Source organism: Nothobranchius furzeri, chromosome 12, assembly GCF_043380555.1.
Source record: "Nothobranchius furzeri strain GRZ-AD chromosome 12, NfurGRZ-RIMD1, whole genome shotgun sequence".
Lineage (NCBI taxonomy): Eukaryota > Metazoa > Chordata > Actinopteri > Cyprinodontiformes > Nothobranchiidae > Nothobranchius > Nothobranchius furzeri.
Genome location: NC_091752.1, coordinates 59,108,642 through 59,133,472, shown reverse-complemented (window position 1 = coordinate 59,133,472; position 24,831 = coordinate 59,108,642). Strand labels below are relative to the sequence as shown.

Below are 24,831 nucleotides of genomic sequence, written 5' to 3'. Positions count from 1 at the left end.
AGGAAGTAGTGGCTTCTTGAGCATTACTTTGAGACACACACGTTTTCCAACCAAGCATAATTTTACTTCTCTTTCGGCTTTGAGTGAAACACTGGCTTGCATCAAGTAACGCTTGGACTATGTCACAGTACATAGAGTTTATATCTGTTTTGTGGTCAGTGTTGGAGCAGTTAGCATCTGTGCATATAACTGCTTCTCTTCTTAATTTGATGCTGCATAACATTTGATCAGTGCAATCATAATAGGACTCCAGATCTTCTGATGAGAGAGAAGACCAATCAAAGGACTGTTTACATAATTTCCTGTAGCAGGTATACAGTGGGGCAAAAAAGTATTTAGTCAGCCACCGATTGTGCAAGTTCTCCCACTTAAAATGATAACAGAGGTCAGTAATTTTCATCATAGGTACACTTCAACTGTGAGAGACAGAATGTGAAAAAAAATCCATGAATTCACATGGCAGGATTTTTAAAGAATTTATTTGTAAATCAGGGTGGAAAATAAGTATTTGGTCACTTCAAACAAGGAAAATCTCTGGCTCTCACAGACCTGTAACGTCTTCTTTAAGAAGCTTTTCTGTCCTCTACTCGTTACCTATATTAATGGCACCTTTTTGAACTCATTATCTGTATAAAAGACACCTGTCTACAGCCTCAAACAGTCAGACTCCAAACTCCACTATGGCCAAGACCAAAGAGCTTTCGAAGGACACCAGGAAAAGAATTGTAGACCTGCACCAGACTGGGAAGAGTGAATCTACAATAGGCAAGCAGCTTGGTGTGAAAAAATCAACTGTGGGAGCAATTATCAGAAAATGGAAGACATACAAGACCACTGATAATCTCCCTCGATCTGGGGCTCCACGCAAGATCTCATCCCGTGGGGTCAAAATGATCATGAGAACGGTGAGCAAGAATCCCAGAACCACACGGGGGACCTGGTGAATGACCTGCAGAGAGCTGGGACCACAGTAACAAAGGTCACCATCAGTAACACACTACAACGGCAGGGAATGAAATCCTGCAGTGCCAGACGTGTTCCGCTGCTGAAGCCAGTGCATGTCCAGGCCTGTCTGAAGTTTGCCAGAGAGCACATGGATGATACAGCAGAGGATTGGGAGAATGTCATGTGGTCAGATGAAACCAAAGCAGAACTTTTTGGTATAAATTCAACTCGTCGTGTTTGGAGGAAGAAGAATACTGAGTTGCATCCCAAGAACACCATACCTACTGTGAAGCATGGGGGTGGGAACATCATGCTTTGGGGCTGTTTTTCTGCTAAGGGGACAGGACGACTGATCCGTGTTAAGGAAAGAATGAATGGGGCCATGTATCGTGAGATTCTGAGCCGAAACCTCCTTCCATCAGTGAGAGCTTTGAAGATGAAACGTAGCTGGGTCTTCCAACACGACAATGATCCCAAACACACCGCCCGGGTAACAAAGGAGTGGCTCCGTAAGAAGCATTTGAAAGTCCTGGAGTGGCCTAGCTAGTCTCCAGACCTCAACCCCATAGAAAATCTGAGGAGGTAGTTGAAAGTCTGTGTTGCTCGGCGACAGCTCCAAAACATCACTGCTCTCGAGAAGATCTGCATGGAGGAATGGGCCAAAATACCAGCTACTGTGTGTGCAAACCTGGTAAAGACCTATAGTAATCGTTTGACCTCTGTTATTGCCAACAAAGGTTATGTTGCAAAGTATTGAGTTGAATTTTTGTTATTGACAAAATACTTTTTTCCACCCTGATTTACAAATAAATTCTTTAAAAATCCTGCCATGTGAATTCATGGATTTTTTTTTCACATTCTGTCTCTCACAGTTGAAGTGTACCTATGATGTAAATTACTGACCTCTGTCATCATTTTAAGTGGGAGAACTTGCACAATTGGTGGCTGACTAAATACTTTTTTGCCCCACTGTATAATCAAATCTAATTATGACTTCAAAAGGGATATGATCCATACTGGACATATTGTATAAGATATTCATGTGTGTCAGAGCAGCATGAGCATCTGCTGTAGAGATGCAATGGTCCAACCAGGACGTGGTATGCCAGGCCTCACTTATATATGTGTAGCTCTCCACTGGCAGGAGCTCTCTACTGGATAATTTTAAATGAAAATTGGTACAAAAATTGATCAGATGCTTAGCAAAAGCAGTTTTTAGCAGAGTTATCTGTATTCAAATCACCAATTACATAGACAGTAGTAGATGTTTCATTTTGTAAAAAGGAGCTAATAAAAGAAAGCTTATTTAAATATTCATCCTCATTCTGTATGCATTCATATGGAGCATACACATTTAAAATGATCAAATCTTTGCCATTCTGTTTCATTTTAACTGCAATACACCAGTCCACACCAAGTCTAACAACATTTATCAATGAGTCCAGACTCTTTTTCACAGGATAGCCATGCCTCCTGGTATCCTTCTTCTTTTAATTCCCAAACTGAAGTCAGTAGTTGACTTTCCAGCACCAAGGAAATTGTCGTTGATGGAGTTTAGACCGTCTAAGTCCTGCTTGGCTAAAAATATTTCTTGTCAGCACAGTATGTCACAGTGCTGCAACAACTGGTCGACAACAATACGGCAAGCTCTAACATCTGCACTCTGCCCTAAGTGCAGGCCACCACAGTTGTATGAGTGCACTTTAATGCCCATAGCAGTTATTCATTTGTGCTCACACCAGCAACGGGCTTGTTTATAACAACATAGGTAAGAGGAGCATTAACAACTTTACGCGGCTCATTATAATGCCTCACAAATGTTCCCTCAGGCCAGAGTTCTGGATTGTACATGACAGCCACATCACTACATTCAGCGGACACTTTGAATGAAGCGTATCTGTTGTTTGCAGTAGTGATCTTCTGACACTTTACTCCATGCTCAAGTCTGTCTTTAAGATAGGCGCTAAGTGTGACAGCGTCTAGGTCTGGTGAAATCTTTGAGGCAAAGACCCTCATCAGTTTTGTTTAGACCATTTTGATGTTCCCTGCTCCTCCAGTTCCCACAATCGTTTTGGCAGCTTTCCTCCGTCCCAGAGTAGGTCCTGGGCGAGGCGCCGGCTTAGCAGCTACAGGCTCCTTGTACTGTCGCTGACCCCGTTTCACAACCTGGCTCCACTTTGGAGATCCAGGTAACGGTTCGTTAGCGCATCCGTGATCAGCGCACAATTCTAGGGCGCGCACACGTTCACTCACATATGCGGTGACTGCATGCAAGGCCTCACTGGTCTCAGCCTGTATTTGTAAAGCGCTCTTCATGGCAAAAACAACAGCATGGAGATGCTCCATTTTGCGAAATATGCCACATACATCCATGCTGGTAAAAGTCACTGGCGGAAGCTCATCTAGGTAATGAGACACCAATCTAGGCACTTTGTCTCCACATTAATTTAGTACTTTGAGACAAGCCTTTACATTGTTGACATATTTTTGCGCTCCTTTATGACTGATATTATGCTGTAGTGGTGTGCATCTCCACCTGCCTCACGATTCGATCCGATTCCGATTATCTGCCTAAAGATTCGATTTTAGTCTGAAATGCATCACGATTCTTCTCACAAAATTTTCCATTACTTAATAAAAGCAGTAGAATAGTTTTCAATTTCTTTTTGATTTCAAAATCCCTGAAAAACAGAACATTCATCTATTCACTATAGTGAGCAATAATTTTTAAAGTGTGCTGCCTATAATTACTTAAATAATATAAGAAATAATGTTTTCGGTAGAGCAGCTTTAAGATAGAATATTACTGAACTTACAAATAGTAAACAAATACTGTGTTAAGTGATTCTTTCACATCCAGGATCCCAAAACCAAAATTAGCCCAGACATCCGATATAAATGTAACAGGTACATCTTTGATTACTGGTAATGTTCGCCCTGTATCCCTGTCAGCCTTTTCTGTTTTAAATTGGCACTAGGGCAACGCAGTGCGCATGTCATTGCAACTCTGCCCCCAGAAGTAATTGTAAAACCTCAAAACTTTATTGTCCTCGCATAGACATAGGGAGAAAATCTCATTATGTCACGTTGCTGCATTGATGCGGAATCATGCACGGCTGAATCGCGATGCATCTTAGAATCTGTCATTTTTCCCACCTTTAGTATGCTGTGTGGTTGAGCAGAGCTCAAAGAGCATCTTCTTTGATGTCTCAATCCAGTCAGAGTCAAATGTGTTGACGGCCAACAGGACAATCTCATCGTGGCTTAGTCTTTAGTTTCACAGAAATAAAGTGTAGAAATTCATCTACCACAATGATTTTACCATCCGTAGTTGTATATATATATCTGGTTTTAGACGAGGTTTAGCAAACACAGAAGCTCCAGATGAGCGAGCTGCTCCTGCCACGTCAGCCATACAGGGTAGCGTTGTGTTTCGTGCTCCTTCGTGTGTTACATAGTCACAACACAATCACAAAATCAAACAAAAAGCGAGAGGAGAGAAGAAAAAAAGTCCTGCTAAGCTATGTCTCACCAATAATATTAGCTAGGGTCATCTTGAGTAACTATATTAATCCTTAAATAGTAAGATTGCTGTCATCTGTCTGTCTGTCCGTCCGTCCATCCATCTCTGTCTGAACGCCACAGACCTCTAATCTGTAACGTTAAACCAAATTAGCATTTTAACAGGTTAAAACTGGACCAACAAAACGGAAGAGCTTTAGCTAATAATGACTGGCAAGGCAGCTGTATTTGTGTAGCACATTACAACAGCATAAAACCGACCAAAGTGCTTCACAGAAAAATAAACAATGATGAACAAGAATCTGCTTCTAGACCTGCAGAAAGAGACAAGAAAAAAAATGGGACACAACAACAATACAACAAGATCAAGCTATCACTGCGTCAACTTGATGAAGAAATATATAATCAACATTGTTTAACTGAACAGTCACACAATAATAAATCACAGTGCATTAAGTGCCCACCATAGCCTTAAGACCTGTGTTGAACGTGCCCAAGAGTGTGAGGGGCCACAGATCTGCCCCCTAAAGATGTGCAGGAGACGGAGGGAGCTCCAAGTCCCAGAGATCCAGGAGCTGCCCCAGAACACAGGAACCCCAGGGAGACTGCGACCAGAAAAGCCCCCGCTCCCCTCGAGAGGCGCAGAGGGACAATTCCATACCTCAGAGAAGGGATGGAAAGAGAGGCCAATGCTTTCTTCACCGCAGTAAAAGTTTTTTGCCTCTTGAGTAATTCAAGCGAGACATCTGGGAAAAAACATTATTTTCTGATTGTCCAAAAGTATGGTACCTTTAAGTCATGCTGCGTTCATTATCCGTGTTTTGTTAACATAATTCAGAAGTTTCCCCATCATCACACGGGTTTGAGTAGCTTGTCGGGGGTCGGACGCTCCAGCTCCTACTGTTTCACCAACAAGTCCCGGCCCACTCCTTTTTTTAAAATTCTATAAAACCTTTGTCTTTAAGCAGTGATGTATTAAACCTCCAGTTTTTGCTCGGTGGGATTATCTTCTTATTTACCAGAGTTAAAGAAACAGGAGCATGGTCGCTGAGAACTATGGGGTGTATCTCAGTATCTGAAATGTCAGCCAACAATGAGCTGCTGACTGGAAAAAAATCCAAATGTGAATGAGAGTTATGGACGTGTGAGAAAAAAGTATACTTTCTACGGTTAGGATGAAGATATCGCCATGCATCACAAAGCCCATAATCATTCATGTACTGTTTAAATATATTAGTGGATTGCCAATTGCGCTGAGTCCCAGCTGTACTGAGCCAGTCTGTTAAAGTATCCATCCAAAAATTAAAATCACCTCCAAGTATAAGTGGACAGTCCAAGTGTTTGGAGAGTGCAGAGAAAAAAATGAAAGAATGAAGGGTCATCAATATTTGGACAGTAAATGCTGACGATACATAAGCTTTGATTCTGTACAGATATTTTTAACATTATAAATCTACCCTCTGGATCAGAGACTGTTTCCAATACTGTGAAATTGATGTTTTTGTGTATTAAAATAGCTACACCTCTTTGCCTAGAGTTATAGCAGGCAGAGAACATGCTGGGAAACTCAGGTGTTTTAAGTTCATCTGCGGATGTGGCAGATCTATGAGTCTCTTGTAATAATATTACGTCTGCTTGCACTCTCTTTAGCTGATCAAAAATCTTTATTCTTTTCTCTATGGAGCCAGCTCCATGTACGTTCCATGAGACAAACCTTAGTGCACCCATAGATGTGTGTGTGAGTAGCTAAAATATGGCGCCTTCATGTGAATGAGATGGAATGAGTACTTAAATGTGTAAGATAATATGTTAATAAATAACAGAAAATAAATAATAATAATAATAATAATAATGACCCAACAGTGGTTGTGGTTGTATTATGAGATTCATAAATTTTGATATTGTGCTGTAGATTTAATATGTGTGTGTGTGTGTGTGTATGCGCATGTGCGCGTGCTTAAGCTAACGCAGTGTTGGAAAGTTGCGTGGTTGTGCCATACAGATGTAAAGGTCCAGACGCAGATAAAAAGAGGAAAGGAAATAATTATAAAGATTAAAGAAGAACTAAAAAGAAAAGGTGATAGGGTTGTGAGATGGTGACGAACAGGTGATCTCATCTAGAACACGGATCTAGCAGCTATTTAATCCTGATGTGCTCAAACCCAGTGAATCCTGATAAGAATAATAAATGTGTGACCTGATGTTGGGCAAATACAGCCAGTCTGTCACTCCTCGCACCTTGTAGAGTTTGTTGTCCACATAAAGCTTATCCACAGAGATGACAGCCCTTTTCACATCCTGGATAAACTTTTTGCGCATCGGGGAGAGGACTCGGTGCCGATCCAGGATTTCCTTAGAAAACTGGTCATTCACGCTGAAGTCTTTTCCTTTGAGCTTTCTTCCGTGGCTTTTAACAAGATCCTTCTGCTTAAGATATTCAAATTTAGCCACGATGGGACAAGGTCTTCTGCTGTCCACTCTTTTAGCTCCAAGGCGATGCACCCGGTGAAAGGTGATGTTTTGTACCGTTTCTCCGGGTATGTTTATTTATTTAGCAGACGCTTTTGTCCAAAGCGACTTACAAGTGATAATCGGCATGTAGCCCTTGAGGCTAAAAACAACAACTTGACATCAATCATGGAGAGGAGGGAACAAGGGAGTGGACGGTAGAGAGGGGGGACGGGTGCAGGGAGGGTGCTAGTTAAGAAGATGCTCTCTGAAGAGCAGGGTCTTCAGGAGTTTCTTGAAAATTGAAAACCAGTACCTTCATTTGGGTCTGGAGAAAGTTCTTGACTGTTTGTTTGCAGTTCTCCGCCCCTCCCGGCAGGCCTGCGAACGCCAAATTATCCCTCATGCTACGGGCCTGAAGGTCCAAAACCGCCTCCTTCAGAATCTTGTTGTCCTGAGTGATCCGCTTCACTCCCTCTTCCAGGGAAGAAACAGACTCCCGCAGAGACTCGATCTCAGCAGCGAGCCGCTCAACCTTCTCCTGGCTGAATTCCAGAGATTCTCGGAGGTTCTGGAACTCCTGATGTAGAACCTCAAGCAGGTGGAGTCGCCCCTCAAATCCCAGAAGCCGTTTATCAATAGAATCTAATAATTCTAATATGTCCTTATGGGGAAATGAGGCCTCGGGTGAGTCCTGAGGACGGCTCCTCTTGGTCCTAGGTGTTTCTGTGTCAGCTGCTGATTTCTTTGGGCCCATAACAAAAACCTCAAAAACTTCATCAATATAGTTTTGGTAACTTTCTAAATTTTCTCCACTTACCTCCAGGTTGAGTGACTTACCAGATTATTTTTAGGGTTGTCAGTAAATAAATTAGGCGAAAATGTGTCTTAATTGTTTGTGGATGTCTGTTACCAAGCTGCCATCAGCATCAAACGGCCAAAATCTCCCTGGCCAAAAGCATAAATCAGCTCTCCGTCTCTCAGATCCGAATCCCTTATGCCTGTTGCCAATACAGTATCTTGAAATTGTTTGTTTAAGCTGGTGATGAGGAGACACCGAAGCTTGTGATGAGGAGACACTCACCACATGTAATCCTATGAAGCCTAGAGGAACAGGTGTCTAAACTTACCATTAAAGTTCTGTCTGTGAGATGAGATGTGAACCATCTGTGCACAGCACCAGAGAGTCCAATTTATTTTTGGCGTGTTTAAAAAAATGGTGTGGTCTACAGCAGTATGTCCCAACCCTGGTCTTCAGGGCACACTTTCCTGCATGTTTTCCATGTCTCTGCTTCAGCACACCTGATTTACATTGGCTTCTTAGGAGGACATCAAGTGCTGAAGATGCCTGTTAATCACTCATTCATTTAAGTCATGTGTGTGTCAGCAGGGAAACACTGGTGTTTAAAAACGCAACATGGAAAACATGCAGGACAGTGTGCATGGAGGACCAGGGTTGGGATACACTGGTTTACAGTATCAGAGGGAGCACTATTTATGATTCGTGCACTTTCTTGTCAGCAGAACAGTGTCTGTTTGCTGTTCGTCATCATAGATTAAATCTAAGATGGAGGCATGCATTTTTACTCAAGGTTCTGATTCTGTTCCGATTCCGATAACCTCACAGGAAGTGTCCAAGCTGTTTTTGTTTTTATTAGCTTTTAATACTTTTATTGTGCTTGCTTTAATTAGGATTTACTTTTTAACTTAAATGTTTTTTCTGTTAATACCTTTGTTTTCTACAGTGCTTTTTCTTGCATGTGGTTGTTTGAAAGCTCTTTATGAAGGTGATGTTGGTGATGAAAATCGGATCTCTGTAATTTTGTGTGAAGGCATGTTGGCACTAGAGATGCTGGGGAGGAGGGCGCACAATGACCATCCCAACAACTTCTCCAGGAGCCCCCCTTACACAGAAGATGTCAAATGGCTGTTGGGACTAGCTTCAAGGCTAGGTGAGTTAATTTTATTGAGATTATTCTCCCACATAGTAAGAAAGCTGTTGTAGAATAGTGCTATACAAGGTGGCAACTTGTAACTGTAGCTCTGTTATGTGAGATTTTTGTTTTCTGTGATTTTCCATCTTTGTTTCTCAGATTGAAGTAATGGCTTTGAGTTTGTTCTTGTTTGAGTGCTGTGAAGCTTGGAGCATTGTTGCTGTTATTTTATTTTCTGGTCACTTTTTGTAATGTGTAGCCATTTTAAACTCAACTCAACTTTTATTTATTTAGCACTTCATGTTTCCAAAGTGCTGAACATGAATAAAAATACATTGAATAAGATTAGGGCTGAAACAAATCCTTGAAAGTTTTGAGTGGTTTGATTAACTACATTTCTCAATTAACTAACTGTTTTGAGGCTTTGTTAAATGGTAAATGGCCTGTATTTGTATAGAACTTTCTTAGGGTTCTACAATCCCTCGAGGTGCTTCACAGCAAACACATTCACAAGCTAGTGGGTATACGGTAAGCTACAATGTGCCCTGAGGCGCCCAGACACAACTGCAGCATTGTCTGGTCAGAGCCGGTATTGAACCTGTAACCTTACTGGACGACCTTCCTGAGCTATTGCTGTCCCAAAATTTGTGCACCACAGTCTGAACACTTCTTACTGGCACATTACAGGGGAATCTATGTGCCGTGGAGGAAAACCAGCAAAGACCTAAACCGTTGTAAAAGGCAAAGAAACAACGAGCAGATAGGCTATTGCTGATGCTAGCGGGTAGCACGATCAATTGGGGTTCCCAAAAAAAGAAACACGATGATTGTGAAAATACGAATAACTAAACTCTACAAGTGGAAAAAAAAATCCCCACCATCTCATTAATTTGTGGATGTCTTCAGCCTGCAGTGGTATGAGGCAGAGCTGTAGTAGCTACCTGTTTGTTGCTTTTTGGCAAGCCATTGTAGTATGTAATTTACAAATGCTTCTATCTTTGGAATACAATTTTAGACTGGATTATTGCTATTCCGTACATAATAAAATAGATATGTCACCATTACAGTGTTACAAATTCAAATTCAAAAATACATTATTAATCCCAGAGGAAAATTTAGTACAAATTAAATGTTAGCATTTCCAGTACTACCTAGCATGTTAATGAAATACATCAAATTCTACTGATCATAGTTTAAGTGTGTATATTTAGATTTTCAGCTTCATCTAACAATAGGGGGTGCTATAATTACTATAAATAACATTACCGCCACGGTCTGACCACTTATAAACAACCTAAGGTTCCCTGATGCCGCTTCAGCATTGTGGCAAAATTACTGCATTGTTTTGTAAAAATGGCTAGAGAGAGAGAGACGCTAACATCAAGAATGTGCAGTGCACACAGCTCTACAACAAGACCTGCTCTCAGCAAAGTAATCTTATTTTCAGGAGATCTCATTTTTCTCTAGTGTGTCCAAACCTCTTGTTAAAGGTGCATGATATAAAAATGAAGTAAGAATGTGGTCGTGTGGTCAGATTTAAGTACTGCAGTCCATTTTCAAAATGCACAAGTCACTATCTCACTCTGTCTTTTCAAACAGTACTGGGGGCCTTTAATACAATCAGCATCAACACATCAGACAGCCATCAGAGTAGAAGCCCCCGGACTAATCTTTTATGCAGTTCTCCATTCATGCACATCATGTGCATGCACTCACACAAACAATAGAACATGAAACGTGCTGAAACAAAAACAAACTTGTGAACACTGATGTTTCTTATTAGCTAAACATATTTATTTACTTTGATTAGGTGTGTGTGTGTGTGTGTGTGTGTGTGTGTGTGTGCGTGCGTGCGTGCGTGCGTGTGTGCGGTGATGAATTTTATAAATGCTGTTATTTGATTGTATCTCAACCAAGGACTAGGTTTGCTAATTAGCCTCTGGCAAGAAAACCTCTGTACTAAACAATGGTTACGTTGCCCTTACGTATAACAGTGTCTTTCGTCGTCTTGATATCGTCTTTGTCAGTTTGACCTGACTTCATATTACTTTCCCAACCAGTTCCCAAAATCAACTGTTCTAGCTTTGATGAAGAGTTCTTGGAAAAACAGCCCACGAACATCATCTTGAGACCAACAAAGGATTCACAATTCAATTCTATACCATTCTTAAAGATGACCTTTTAACCTTTAAGGTCACTACAACTTTTGTTTTGAGTTTCATGGCTGTTGCCATTTAGGCATCAGCTCAAGCTTATAAATTGTTGCTTTAGAAAGTTAAAATCATATAGTGGGAAAAATCTACCTACATTTTCCTTTTCAGACACTTAGTTTTGTTTTTATGTGACTATTTTTCTGTCCTGTCTGTCTCTGATCTTACTGCATCTCCTCTCAGTCCTACAGAAAAACTGCTACCACCCTTTTGGGTGAGCCGGGCTCATGTTACTCGCGCTTTGATTGGCCACTAAAATATTTCAGCTCAGCCATTAGCTCAGTAGTGCACACAAGACGAGTTTTTTTTTACCCCCGTGAGGTGGAAAATATCTAACTGGTCCGATATTCACCTCAGCGTATCGTGAGGCTGAAAATCAGTAGAGGTGTGAATCTTCACTTTTCTTTTTCTTTTCTTCACATTTGTCAAAGGTACCCATCCCTACGGCTGCCGACCAGTCCTATCTTTGAGATACTCCCAGGTCACGACAGTTTTATTGGCATCTAGCGAGACCCAAAAAGGGGTCGTGATGATTCAGCTTTTATTCTGAAAGGAACTGTTGCAGCAGGTGGAACAGCAACAAATTTTATCCAGCTTATCATCAGGTTCTTTCGGCTGAAGAGGAAAGTTACAGATTGGCCACTCCGACAACTTCTCTCGAAAGCTTTGAACAGTTTTATAATTTGGATGTTTTGATTTACGGTTGAATCAAAAAGGGACAGCTTTACCAAGCACCACAAAAACCACGCCTCGCATCAGACCTGGAAGGTTCTGAATGGATCAGTAAAAGCATTGTGTCATGTGACTTCTTACATTATGTGTGATCAGTGTCTAGTGGGAATATTTAAAGGTATATTACTTATTATATTCTATAGGATTATAATATCAAGTAATTAATATTTTCATTTCACAGATTGGTTCACATTTTATTATTGACTAACACTTTGTTTGATTAGCTTTGTTAAAAATAGAGTTCTTCTGATTTATTAAAAAGAAAGAGTCCTTTGTCTTCATTCTTCTCTTTAGCTGGAAGGGAAACAGTTTTTAGGGATGCACCGATGGATCGGCATTTGATCCCAATCAGCCGATAGCGCCCCTATCAGTTTTGATCGGAGTTTTCAAAATAGATCAAAGTAGACCGATCAGGTAGGGTTGTCACGGTAGCCAGTGTAGCGGTAAACCCCGGTAAAAAAAGTTGACAATAATAATAACCGTCTTGTTTTAAAAAAAAACTATATTATCTCGGTGGGTTTACCGTGCGGTGACCCTTACCGGCCACCGTATCATCTGCTGAATTTGCAGGCGGCACATGCACGCTTTGTTGTTTACAACCAAAACTTGAAGCTAAAGCAGAAATAATGGCCAAAGGAGGAGACGGCAGTGCTCAGGAGGACATTTTTTATCCCTCAAAGAAGACAAAGTGGGAAGTACGGGCATCTTTTGGATATTTGAAGAATGCCGAGGGATTGTTTATAGAAGACGGTTATCCTGATTGCAGCACGTGCAGAAAAAGTGTCTGTGAATGGCAGCAACGCTTCAAATCTCATGACACATCTGCGTGACCATCACCCACAACTCTACAGTCAATGCAAGGCAAGCTAACGTTAGCGTTTTAGCTAAAATGCGTGATCCGAGGATTTGGGTTGAGGGAGAATGCAACGAGTCGCTATATAAAGCAGCCGCAGCGCCGCTACCTGCATATAAACCGTGTTGCGGACACCCCCATGTTGAAATGACGCTATGCATTACGGGGCTCCCAGGGGCAGATAAGAGTTGGTCTCTCTCCGAGAATAATTATGAATTTAACAATGATTACTGCCTGATGACATTTTCCCACATCTGCAAAGCTCACTGGAAGGACACAAACCGAGGACAATATTTTCCTGATATAGGGTTTATTACTCAAGTAAGGGTAAAAAAGTATCTGATTAGAAGGCTACTCGAGTACTGAGTATCTGATCTAATATTTTTAAAATGATATCAAACAGACATAAAATAAGAAGTTATGGGCAAATATTGGTATTTTAAAGACTAAACGGGAAAAATGTAAACAAATAAACAACATAATTACAAAATAACACATTTTAGGCTAAATTTAGACACAAACTGGAGACAATATTTCCTGACATACAGGGTTTATTTAATTGTGTGAAAATGTAGCACGTTTAAAAAAAATACCGCGATAATACCGTAAACCGTGGTAATTTTGGTCACAATAACCGTGGGGTTAAATTTTCACACCGTGACAACCCTAATACAGACCATTTTAGATTAGGTTACATTTCCTTTATTCCCAGATTATGTAGTTTGTAGCACTCATTATAATGTAGAAAATTTCTGGCCAATCCACATGATTGGTATCGGTGATCAGCATTCTTTGATATCGGTATCGTGATCGGCAGCAAAAAACCTGATCGGTGCATCCCTAACAGTTTTAGGAGCAAATGCATGACCTTGAGCAATATCTCATGCAGATTAGTTCTGTGTCAGAGATATCTGAGGAGAGAGGGTAAATAACCTTTGGTGGAATAGCTCCTCCATCACGTTACACAGATGATGCCATTTAACAACTTGTGAAGGCATGGGTAGTATCAGATTAAAACAAGTGTGACCACTAGAGGGCAAAACATCTGAACAGAAAACATCCAAATTCCATCACACAGCTGTACTGCTCTTTTAAGGAATCAGAGTTATATAAATTGTCTGAACTACTAGAGTGTCTATCAGCTATCACCAGCTGGCTGGAAGATAACTTTCTTCAGTTAAACTCTGAAAAGACCGAATGTCTGATCATTGCCCCTGAGAGCATGGTTTCCCTGATTAGTCTAAAACTTGGTCATTTATCGTCTGCCGCCAAGACAAACTTGAGGAATTTGGGTTTTGTTTTTGACCCATCAATGTCTCTTGAAGGCCACTCAAGAACATTGGTCCAAAACTGTTTTTATCACTTAAGAATTATCTCCAAACTGCGAAGGTTGGTGTCAAAACATGAACTTGAAATGGTTATCAATGCTTTTATGTCCTCCCGTCTAGATTACTGTAGCACACTTTTGACATGTTTTAACAAAAAAGCCCTTGACTGCCTTCAGTTTGTCCAGAACTCTGCAGCAAGGCTCCTAACTGGAGCAAACAGAAGAGCACACCATTCCTATTCTAATGTCTCTCCACTGGTTACCCATTAACTTTAGAGTTCATTTTAGAATCCTGACTATAACCTTCAGGGCTCTACATGGTCAAGCTGCTCCCTATATTACTGTACTGAGCCTTATGCTCCAACTGGAGCCCTCAGGTCCACACACCAGAACCTTCTAGAAGTTCCAAAGACCAGATATAAAAGTCAAGGTGATTGCTCCTCCCATACTGTTGCACCCCGACTTTTGAATGATCTTCATTTATCCTTACGTAGTATATTGACAGTCTGGACACTTAAAAAACAGCTAAAGACCCTTTTATTTAAAGCTGCTTTTACCTAAATCTTATTTTCTTTTTTTTTAAACTCAAATTTGTAATCATCTTTCCATAAACCAGATTGTTTAGGAAATTATTTAATTTTATGACATAATTATTTCTGATGTTAATCTGTTTATGTTTTGAGATCATTATGATTTTATGACAGTTTTATTATGTTTTAATCTATCTGAACCACTTTGTGATTCTATGTCTGCGGTAAGAGCTATACAAATAAAATTTACTTACTTACTTACTAATGTTCAACAACGCTACCACATCCACCATTATGTTTGTTGTATTGTGTTGTGTTCTTGTGTCATGTAAAAATCACCTAGCACTACTTTTGTGTTTTGTATAGGGTCTCCCCTTGTCTATGACATGCCCAGATGTTAGAGCCATTTCTTAGTTGTAAAGGAAAAAACCATGCAAGCAGTTAAAACGCAGACTCAAGTTGAGCAATTTTGAGTAGCAGAAATGCTTTCCGAGAACCTGCTTGAACCAGATGGATTGAATCTTTGGAGAAACTTAAATGAACTAATTTGCTTTTTCAGTAAAGGTTACTGGGGTCACAAATATTGCTCTTTGTTCTACACCCACTATCAATTGTTATAGTCTCTTCTAATATTGTTCCCTTTTCTTTTTCTTCCTGTCAGGAGTGAACTATGTCTACCAGTTCTGTGTTGGAGCAGCAAAGGGAGTCCTCAGCCCATTTGTCCTGCAGGAGATCATCATGGAAGCTCTGCAGCGGCTAAATCCAGCTCACGTTCATGCCCATCTCCGAACACCTGCCTTCCATCAACTTGTTCAGCGCTGCCAACAGGCCTACCTTCAGGTGCAACACTTAAAATTACATTAGTTGGTTGACTGGCACAAAGTCGGGGAGAATTATTTGACCCCCTGCTGTTTTGTTATTTTGCCCACTAACAAAGAAATAATCACTCTGTAATTTCAATGGTAATATTTATTGCACAGTGACAAATAGAATAGTTAAAAATATAACCCAAACAATACATTTTTATTTATTTAACAAATACAGACTGATCCAATACAGTAATATTGCACAGCACCAAGGTATTACATATGAGTCTCTTAATTGCTTACATTAACAGTTAACGAGTGAACTGCATGTGGTTACTTTCATCTGCTCACTCAGATTTCAGCTTGCAGCTCTCAAAGAACGCGTCGCCATTTGAATTGTACAGCTCGGATTTGAAAATTTCTAAAAGTGTGAGCGGCAGAAGGCTTTGGTGGTCATCTTTGTGAAGTTTTGTGTGTCTACAATGAATCTTTTAGAAGATATGAGAACATTTCCGCTGTTTGTGAGCCACTCAAGTCTTCTCTATAATGGAGGAAAGCTGGCACAGAAGGCAAACATTTTAGCTGTCTGAAGACGATCGGAGGAGAAAATCTGTTTCTTTAACATGTGTTTCATGTTAATAATATCAGGATCTCTCCTCCTTTTGAGGCTCGTAGCACAAAAATCGTAATACTTACAGAAAAACCAAAAACATCCCTTCGAAGGTGACATAAAACCTACTGTTTTTGAGAAAATCACTAATGTACTACCATACCATACCATACCATACCAAGTTTATTTATAAAGCACATTTAAAAACAGCATGACAGCTGACCAAAGTGTTGTACAGTAGTAATAAAAGGAAAACCCCAAGATAAAAACAAGATAAAGATCATAAAAGAGATAAAAGGGATAACCTAAAAATTTAAAAGAAACATACTAGAGTAAAAACAAAGTCATAATAAAACATACAGTGATGCTAAAAGGTTAGCACATTTCAACAGGGAAAATTCTAAACAATAAAAGCTTGGTCATTGATCAAAAGCTAAATAATAGAAGTAGGCCTTCAGTACAGACATGAATCGACCCAGTTCTGGGGCCTGTCGAACACTAAGGGGAAGAGCATTCCAAAGTTTAGGAGCAGCGAACGCAAAAGCCCGCTCCCCACGTGATTTGTACTTCATTTTTGGGATGCATAAAAGCAAGTGATCTGCTGATCTCAGGGTTCTTGGTGGAACATAAGGCTTGAGCAGTTCTGACAGATAAGCAGGGGCTTGACCATTCAGGATGTTGTAAACAAAGGTTAAGACCTTAGACCGGGTACGATATTTAACTGGCAGCCAGTGCAAGCGTGCAAGGACAGGTGAAAGGTGACAGCATCTAGAGGTGTTTGTCAGGAATCTAGCCGCTACATTCTGTACTCTCTGAAGACGCTCAGTTGCTGAGACACTGACACCAATAAGGACTGAGTTGGCATAGTCCAAACGTGAGGTGACGAAGGCGTGAACGTGGTAGTTTGACTATTGACTTTTAACGTGAGATACGACAAAGTTGAAAGAAACAAGACCTGACTGTAGCGTTAATTTGTAAACTCATTGACAGATGAGTCAAGTTTCACTCCTAGACTGGTTACACATGTTTTCAAATTTGTAAATGGTAGAGGGACGTCACCAGGCGTATGCTTTGGATTGACTGGGTTAAAAAGAATGGCACCGGTCTTGTTTTCGTTGAGGCAAAGGAAGTTCTCCGACAGCCTGAACTACAAAAGATGTGGTTGTATGAGACAACTCTCTGTTAAAGAATCTTTAAAGAATATTGGCCCTAACTCAAGGTCACATGACTTTGTCAGTGTGGGAGACAGAAACATAATCTCAAACATTCTCTAAGAAATGAACACGACAACCAAACTTTTTGGAGTAGCTTCACAAATTATACCTCAAAATGGAGGTATGTCCGTCAGTCTCATTTTGATTGGACCTACGGTTCTCTCAGGAGAGTGCCTGAAGTGGAGCAAAGTCAGGTCAGCTAACTTATACTTTCACTCTGTAGGAGGAGGTGAAATTTCTGAACGTTTCTAAAATGTACCTAAAATGTAGACTGTGATTGTAGACAAACCGTAGAAGATATTAACCAATGGAGTCATACGGAATTAACTGAAAGTCTTGTGACTGCTTTAATGCTTGAATGAAGTCTCTAGGTTAAAGTTTGCCCAACTTGTTAACGTTCAAAGAGCTGAAAGGATTTTGTGAAAAATCAGAGGATTTGAAGGATTTCCCATGTATTCCAATGGGACCAAAAATCGCAGAAAAAGCTGAATATCTCAAAAAGTATAAAGTATAGCCGGCATAAGCTGAACGATCTGAAAGGTTTTTTTTGTATATGATTTATTTATAACTTTTTCCACAGTTACATCACATCCACATACCTACACACTAAAATAAAAGAAAAGAAAAGAAAAATTATTATAAAAAATAAAGAAATAAAATAAAAATAAAACACTTATGCGCTGCGGTAACAAATAGGCAACCAACGTGTGGCTATGCCGGCGGTAGCTCTACAAGGCTGAGGTTAAGTGTCCATGTCGAGTGTCACAGAAGTCACATAGTCTTGGAACGGCCTCCAAATTTTGGCAAAGTCAGTTTCCGAGCCCCTCAGGATGAACCTTATTTTCTCTAGTTTCATTAAATAGAGGGCATCTTTAATCCAGCGAGAGTGGGTCAGTGGGTGAGGGTCTTTCCAACTCATCAGGATAACTCGCCTTGCCAATAACGTAAAGAAGGCAACCAGATCAGCAAAGTGAGATGGCAAGGAGTGACCAGCAGGTAGTTCCCCAAATAAAGCCGTCAGTGGGGATCGTGGAACCCTTCAAGACACAGTAAGTGAGAGTGAATTAACAGTAGAGTCCCAGAATTTTGACAGGGCAGTGCAAGTTAAAAACATATGGGTAAGATTAGCTGGACCCTGATTGCATTTTACACAGTTGGAGTCTGTACCTGGAAATATTTGAGCCAACCTGCTTCTGGACCAGTGAATCCTATGTACTACCTCACACTGAAGTATGCAGTGCCTTGCACAAATTGAGGAGGAGTGAATATGCCTTAGGGCTGATTCCCATTGGCTGTTATTAATCTCCATGTTAAGTTCCTCGGACCAAGCAACACGGAGGTGATCAGATCGCGCCACAAACATGGAGAGAAGAAAATTATAAAGTTTGGATATCGCTCCTTTCTGCGAGGATTTAATCTCCATCATATCATCTAGCATAGTGTTCACATGTACAATGGGAAAACCCATAAAATATTTTCTGATAAAGTCCCTGGCCTGCAGATACCGGAAAAAATGTGAATGTGGCAGTTGGTATTTAAGCGACAGCTGTGTAAATGAGGCCAAAACGCCATCCACAAAAAAGTCCTTCACATGGATCAGCCCATGGCTCCTCCATACCACAAAAGTTTTATCTAACAGGGATGGAGGAAAAAGTGGATTCTGGTCAAACGGTGAGTGCAAAGGTATACCCTGGGTTTTAATATGACTCCTCATTTGAGACCAAATCTTAAGACAGTTTTTAACTACAGTATTGCTAGTGTACAAATGCGGGCTAACATTTGAAGGGAGATACAGGAGAGAGAGCAAAGAGGCAGAGTCAGTTGTGGTCTCATCCAGTCGCTGCCAAATTGGCTCTGTAGATTTGGTCTGACACCAAAATAGCATTGTATGTATATTAACAGCCCAGTATTTGTACTGAAAATTTGCAAGGGTAAGGCCCCCCAGGTCCTTACTTTTCTGTAGAAGGCTCTTGCGCATTCTGGGAGGTTTTTGTTCCATAAAAACTGCGAAATAGAACTGTCAAGAGTCTGAAAAAAATTTTGTGGAATGAACACCGGGTTGCATTGAAAGAGATACAGGCATCTTGGCAAGAAGTTCATTTTAATACAGCTAATCATTCCTGCTAAAGAAAGAGGCAGCATAGACCAGCGCTGCAAATCCTGAGCCAACTGCTCCAACAGATGGTCAAAGTTAGTTTTAAAAAGTTTTGAGAAGTCCTTGGTTATATGGATACCCAAATATTTAAAACTTTGCGGGACAGCCTTAAAGGGCAGACTAGAAAGTGGGTATGCCGTCGCAGCTGAGTTAATCGGAAGGATCTCACTTTTATCAAAGTTAAGCTAAGTTATATCTGGATTTCTGTCCAAAGTCCCTCAGCAAAGATAGAATTGGAGACATGGAGTTATCTGGGTCCGACATAAAGATCAATAGAACATCCGCATACAACGACACTCTGTTGTCACAGCCACCACGTTGAATGCCTTGCATGGCAAAAAAACACAGATGGAGAGAGAGGGCACTCCTGGCGAGTCCCGCGACCTAGGGAGAAAGGCTTTGAGAAATAATTATTCGTACAAACTTGTGCCAATGGTGAAGTATACAATAGTTTAATCCAAGAGATAAGAGTGGGACCAAAACCAAAACGTTTTAGGGTATAAAATAAATAGGGCCACTCCACCAGGTCGAAAACCTTTTCAGCATTCATAGATATGACCAGTTCCGGAGTGTCAGATGATGAAGAGGAATACAGAATATTAAGTAAGCGTCTCACATTATGGTGTGGATGTCTGGTCCTGACGAAACCTGTTTGTTCTGGATTAATAATTGAAGGTATTACTAATTCCAAGCATCTCACCAACATTTTGGCCCAGATTTTAACATCTGCACACAGTAAAGAAATAGGGCGGTAGTTACTACAGAAGCAAGGGTCCTTACCTTTTTTTGGAATTAAGGAAATTGTAGCTTGTCGTAGGGTAAGCGGTAGGATTCCAGATTTAGCTGCCTCTTTAAACATGGCAAGCATGAGGGGGGATAATTTGTCAATAAAAGCCTTATAAAATTCCGACGGAAAACCATCGGGCCCTGGACACCTGCCACTTTGCATGGACATGATTGCAGTTTTAATTTCACCTGCAGTAAATGGTTTATCTAGGTGCACCGCAATATCTGGGGCAACTGTCGGGATCATCAGTCCATTGAAAAAGTCATCCAAATGTGCGTCACCAGGCAAATTTTCAGACGCATAAAGAGACAAATAAAAGTCCCTTAATCGATCATTAATTTTCTGGGGATTGGCGGAAAACCCATCAATTCCAGAGATCTCCGAGATACACTGCCCAGTAGAGGACTGGCGGATCCAGTGAGCGAGGACTTTAGTTGGCTTATCCCCAAACTCGTAATAACTATGATTGGTCCTGGTGATTAACTGGACAGCCTCATCAGTGGCCATAGAATCAAATTCAGAGTTCTTTTGTCACGCCCTGTCCTGTCTTCTCTTAGGTTTTAGTCGGTGTCTCCGTTAATTGCTCCCACCTGCCTCTTGTTTCCCAATCACCATAGCTCCCTCTCCTCTTGTATTTAAACCCCTTCTGTTCTGTGTTCCATGTCGTGTCATTGTTTCAGTGTCCAGCGTGTGTGTTCGAATAAACCTTTGTTAAACGGACTCACCTGTTCGCCTTGTTCCTCCCCGCATTTGGATCCTCATCTGATCACCGCTCCACTCACCAGGCACGCACGTTCGTGACATCTTTATTAGAAGCTCTTTCACTAGATCAGCCGATGGGGACTCTTCACACATAATTTGCAGCTCTGATGTAGTGTCGTAAAGAGCCTGCCTCCTCTGGGAGACTATCTTATTTTTATAAGCAGTGTATGCTATTATCTTCCCCCTTAAAAAGGCTTTACAAGCTTCCCATATCGTTGCTGCCATCACATCTGGAGTTACATTGGTAGAGATATAAAAATCAATACTCTGATTTATATATTCAATAAAGTCTGAATCATTAAGTAGCGAAGAATTGAAACGCCTGGGGGAACGCATTATTGCAGTATCCGGAAATGATATGTCCAAAATAACCGGAGCGTGATCCGATATCACTATAGCGGCATAATCACAATGGTTAACTGAGGAGAGAAGTTTTTATCTACCAGAAAGAGGTCAATTTGTGAAAAGGTTCCATGTACATGAGAAAAGAGAGAAAATTTTTTGTGGCAGAATTCAGATGATGCCAGACATCCAGAACTCCATATTGCTGCATAAATATTTGTATTGCTTTTGCTGATTTAGATATAGGACTTGGGTTAACTGAGCTGCAATCCAATGCTGGGTTAAGACAGCAGTTAAAATCACCGCCCATGATAACCTGGCCACTGTTCAAATTGGGAAGTGAGAAGAACAGTTTCTTTTAAAAGTCCTCATTATCCCAATTCGGCCCATACACATTGGCTAGAACTACTTTATTTCCTCCTATTTTACCCACAACAATAACATAACGCCCATTGGGGTCTGACACCACCTGCTAGAGGGATATTTTTGTGCATTAAGATGGCTTATCCTCGCGCCTTTCCATTAAATGAAGAGTGGAAAGTTTGCCCCACCCACCCACAACGCAGTTTTAGGTGATCTGTCCGTTTTGAGTTTCTTGTATAAATGCAATTCTGGTATTTAAAAAATTTAGGTGATTGACAACCTTTCTCCATTTCATAGGAGAATTTAACCCTTTAGCATTCCAGCTAACAAATCTTAATGCGCCGCTGTGTGCGGATGAATCATTAGAATTCAGCATGACCGTTCATGAAATAAACAGCCCTCATATGAAAGTACAAATAGCAAATAAGCAAAACGCTCCACAAAAGCCACAGGTACACAAACGCAGCACATAAAAATGGAAGAGAAGAGAAAATAAAATAAAAAATGAAAATATAATAGTTGTTGCAAAAGACAACAACATCCCCTCTGATAAGCTAAGCTAATCAGCATATTGTAATTCTTCCTCTCCATATAGCTCTCCTGCTCCCGCGCAGGGGTCATTTAACAATAAACCGATCGGCAGAGTTCTGTACATGTCCTTTTCAACCTGGTAGGAAACTTAATGTTCATGTATAAGTTGGCACGCAGAGCCAACGCAGTCAAACAACGGCAAACCCAAACATGGAGGGGCAAAGAGTGAAAATTATATTACCCTCGAACGGCTAGGTGGTCTCAGCCAGTTCCTTGATGAATTTCTCCGCTGCTAAGGCAGACAGAAGCCATTTCTTGTCCCCATTAGGAAGGGTAACCTGCAGCCTGGCTGGAAAATCCAGCGTTGGGCGATTTCTGCGTTGGTACAGCTCCGCCATGGGGGCTCGGTATTCGCTCCGCTGCTTCACTACATCCGGACTGTAGACGATCTGAACATTTTGATACCAAAATTGTGTAAATAGCTGAAAAATTGTGGAATTAGTTAAATGCCAAAAAATGTATGGAAGCAGCTTTACAACATTCAAACAACTATAAAGTAAAACAGAAAAACAATGGTTTGAATGCTTAACAGCAATTATGCGAACAGAGACAAACACACTCATCTCATTAGCATCTGTAGGCTGTCTTCAAATTTAGTAATAAGATGGTTAATGAATTGTGTGTTTTTCCTGTTTTAAATGATTCACTCCAATTGTTTTTCTTAATGGTGCACAGTTGCTAATACCACAATTACTATTGTTCTGTTCATTGCAGTAATTTTCTATATGTGCAATGCAACTCAGATTATTAGTGCAGTTCATTTGTAAATGGCCTTGTTGGTTTTTGGACAGCAATCTCTACTTTAGTTTCAGTTTTTCAATGTACAATTTGCTTAATTCCATTCATCCATTTTCAGCTGCTAATCTGTAGTTGAGTCGTGGGGGCAGCAGCCCAAGCCAAGAGGCCCAGACTTCCCTCTCCCCAGCTACATGGGCCAACTCCTCTGGGAGAATCCCAAAGCATTACCTGGCCAGCCAAGAGACATAGTCCCTCCCGCATGTCCTTGGTCTCTTTGGTATCCTCTTGATTGGACGTGACCAGAAAACCTCACCAGGGAGGCATCCAAATCAGATGCACAAGCCACCTCAACTGGCTCCTCTTGATGTGGAGGAGCAGTGGATCTACTCCGAGCCTCTTCCAGATGACCGAGCTTCTCACCCTATCTCTAAGGGCTAGCCCGGCCACCCTGCATAGAAAACAAACTTCAGTCTGTATCTGCGATCTTGTTCTTTTGGTCACTACCCAAAGCTCGTGACCATAGCTTTGCTTTCCGGCTCAGCTCTCTCTTCACCATGACAAACCGCATCACTGCAAACGCAGTCATAAGTGATGAGTAAGTCATTAACAGATAATTTGCAAGGTCTTAGAGAATGATGAACAAATAATTTGTAAAGGAATACATTTTAAAGTGTTTAGTACATTAACAAATCATTTACAGGGTATTAGGTAATGCATATTCAAATCACAGCTGAAGTAGTTCAAGCCTTTTATTGTTTCTAATATTGATGATTTTGGCATACAGCTCATGAAAACCCAAAATTCCTATCTCAAAAAATTAGCATATTTCATCTGACCAATAAAAGAAAAGTGTTTTCAATACAAAAAATGTCAACCTTCAAATAATTATGTTCAGTTATGCACTCAAAACTTGGTCGGGAATCCTTTTGCAGAAATGACTACTTCAATGCGGCGTGGCATGGAGGCAATCAGCCTGTGGCACTACTGAGGTGTTATGGAGGCCCAGGATGCTTCGATAGCGGCCTTAAGCTCATCCAGAGTGTTGGGTCTTGCCAGTGTTGGCAACTGTTTTTGGCTGAAAGTAGCTGAAGTTCCCCCCCAAAAGTCGCTAGATGTCGCCAGATGATGTCACATGCAAATTTACATATTGATGACGCCATCACGCCACATGGGGAATATATATGACTAAAAGGGAGGAAAGTAACAAAAACTATGTTATGTATTGAAGTTATTAATTAGTATGATTAAAATGGCCCTAATTGCTTTGATATGTACAATAAGTCCCAGTCCAGTGCTGCTTCTCTGTAACCCAGGTCAGGCGCTTCTGCCGCTGTTTCTGGTTCAAAATTGGCTTGACCTGGGAAATGTGGCACCTGTAGCCCATTTCCTGCACACGCCTGTACACAGTGGCTCTGGATGTTTCTACTCCAGACTCAGTCCACTGCTTCTGCAGGTCCCCTAAGGTCTGGAATCGGTCCTTCTCCACAATCTTCCTCACAGTCCGGTCACCTCTTCTCGTTGTGCAGCGTTTTCTGCTGCACTTTTCCCTTCCCACAGACTTCCCACTGAGGTGCCTTGATACAGCACTCTGGGAACAGCATATTCGTTCAGAAATTTCTTTCTGTGTCGTATCCTCTTGCTTGAGGGTGTCAATGATGGCCTTCTGGACAGCAGTCAGGTCGGCAGTCTTACCCCTGATTGCGGTTTTGAGTAATGAACCAGGCTGGGAGTTCTTAAAAGCCTCAGGAATCTTTTTCAGATGTTTAGAGTTAATTAGTTGATTCAGATGATTAAGTTAATAGCTCGTTTAGAGAACGATTTCATGATATGCTAATTTTTTGATAGGAATTTTTGATTTTCATGAGCTGTATGCCAAAATCATCAATATTAGAAACAATAAAAGGCTTGAACTACTTCAGTTGTGTGTAATAAATCTAATATATATGAAAGTCTAATGTTTAT

The 24,831-nt window shown here is 40.8% G+C and overlaps 1 protein-coding gene across 2 annotated transcripts in view; it reads left to right on the top strand.

The window, feature by feature from the left end:
- The window catches only part of zswim8 (zinc finger, SWIM-type containing 8), a 103,826-nt gene that overhangs the window by 76,614 nt on the left and 2,381 nt on the right, over positions 1–24,831 (top strand). For both annotated transcript variants that reach the window (XM_015945550.3, XM_015945549.3), the window contains 2 exons: positions 8,748–8,867; positions 15,163–15,341. In XM_015945550.3, the coding sequence (XP_015801036.3) occupies positions 8,748–8,867; positions 15,163–15,341 (299 nt within the window). The remainder of the gene's footprint in view (positions 1–8,747; positions 8,868–15,162; positions 15,342–24,831) is intronic.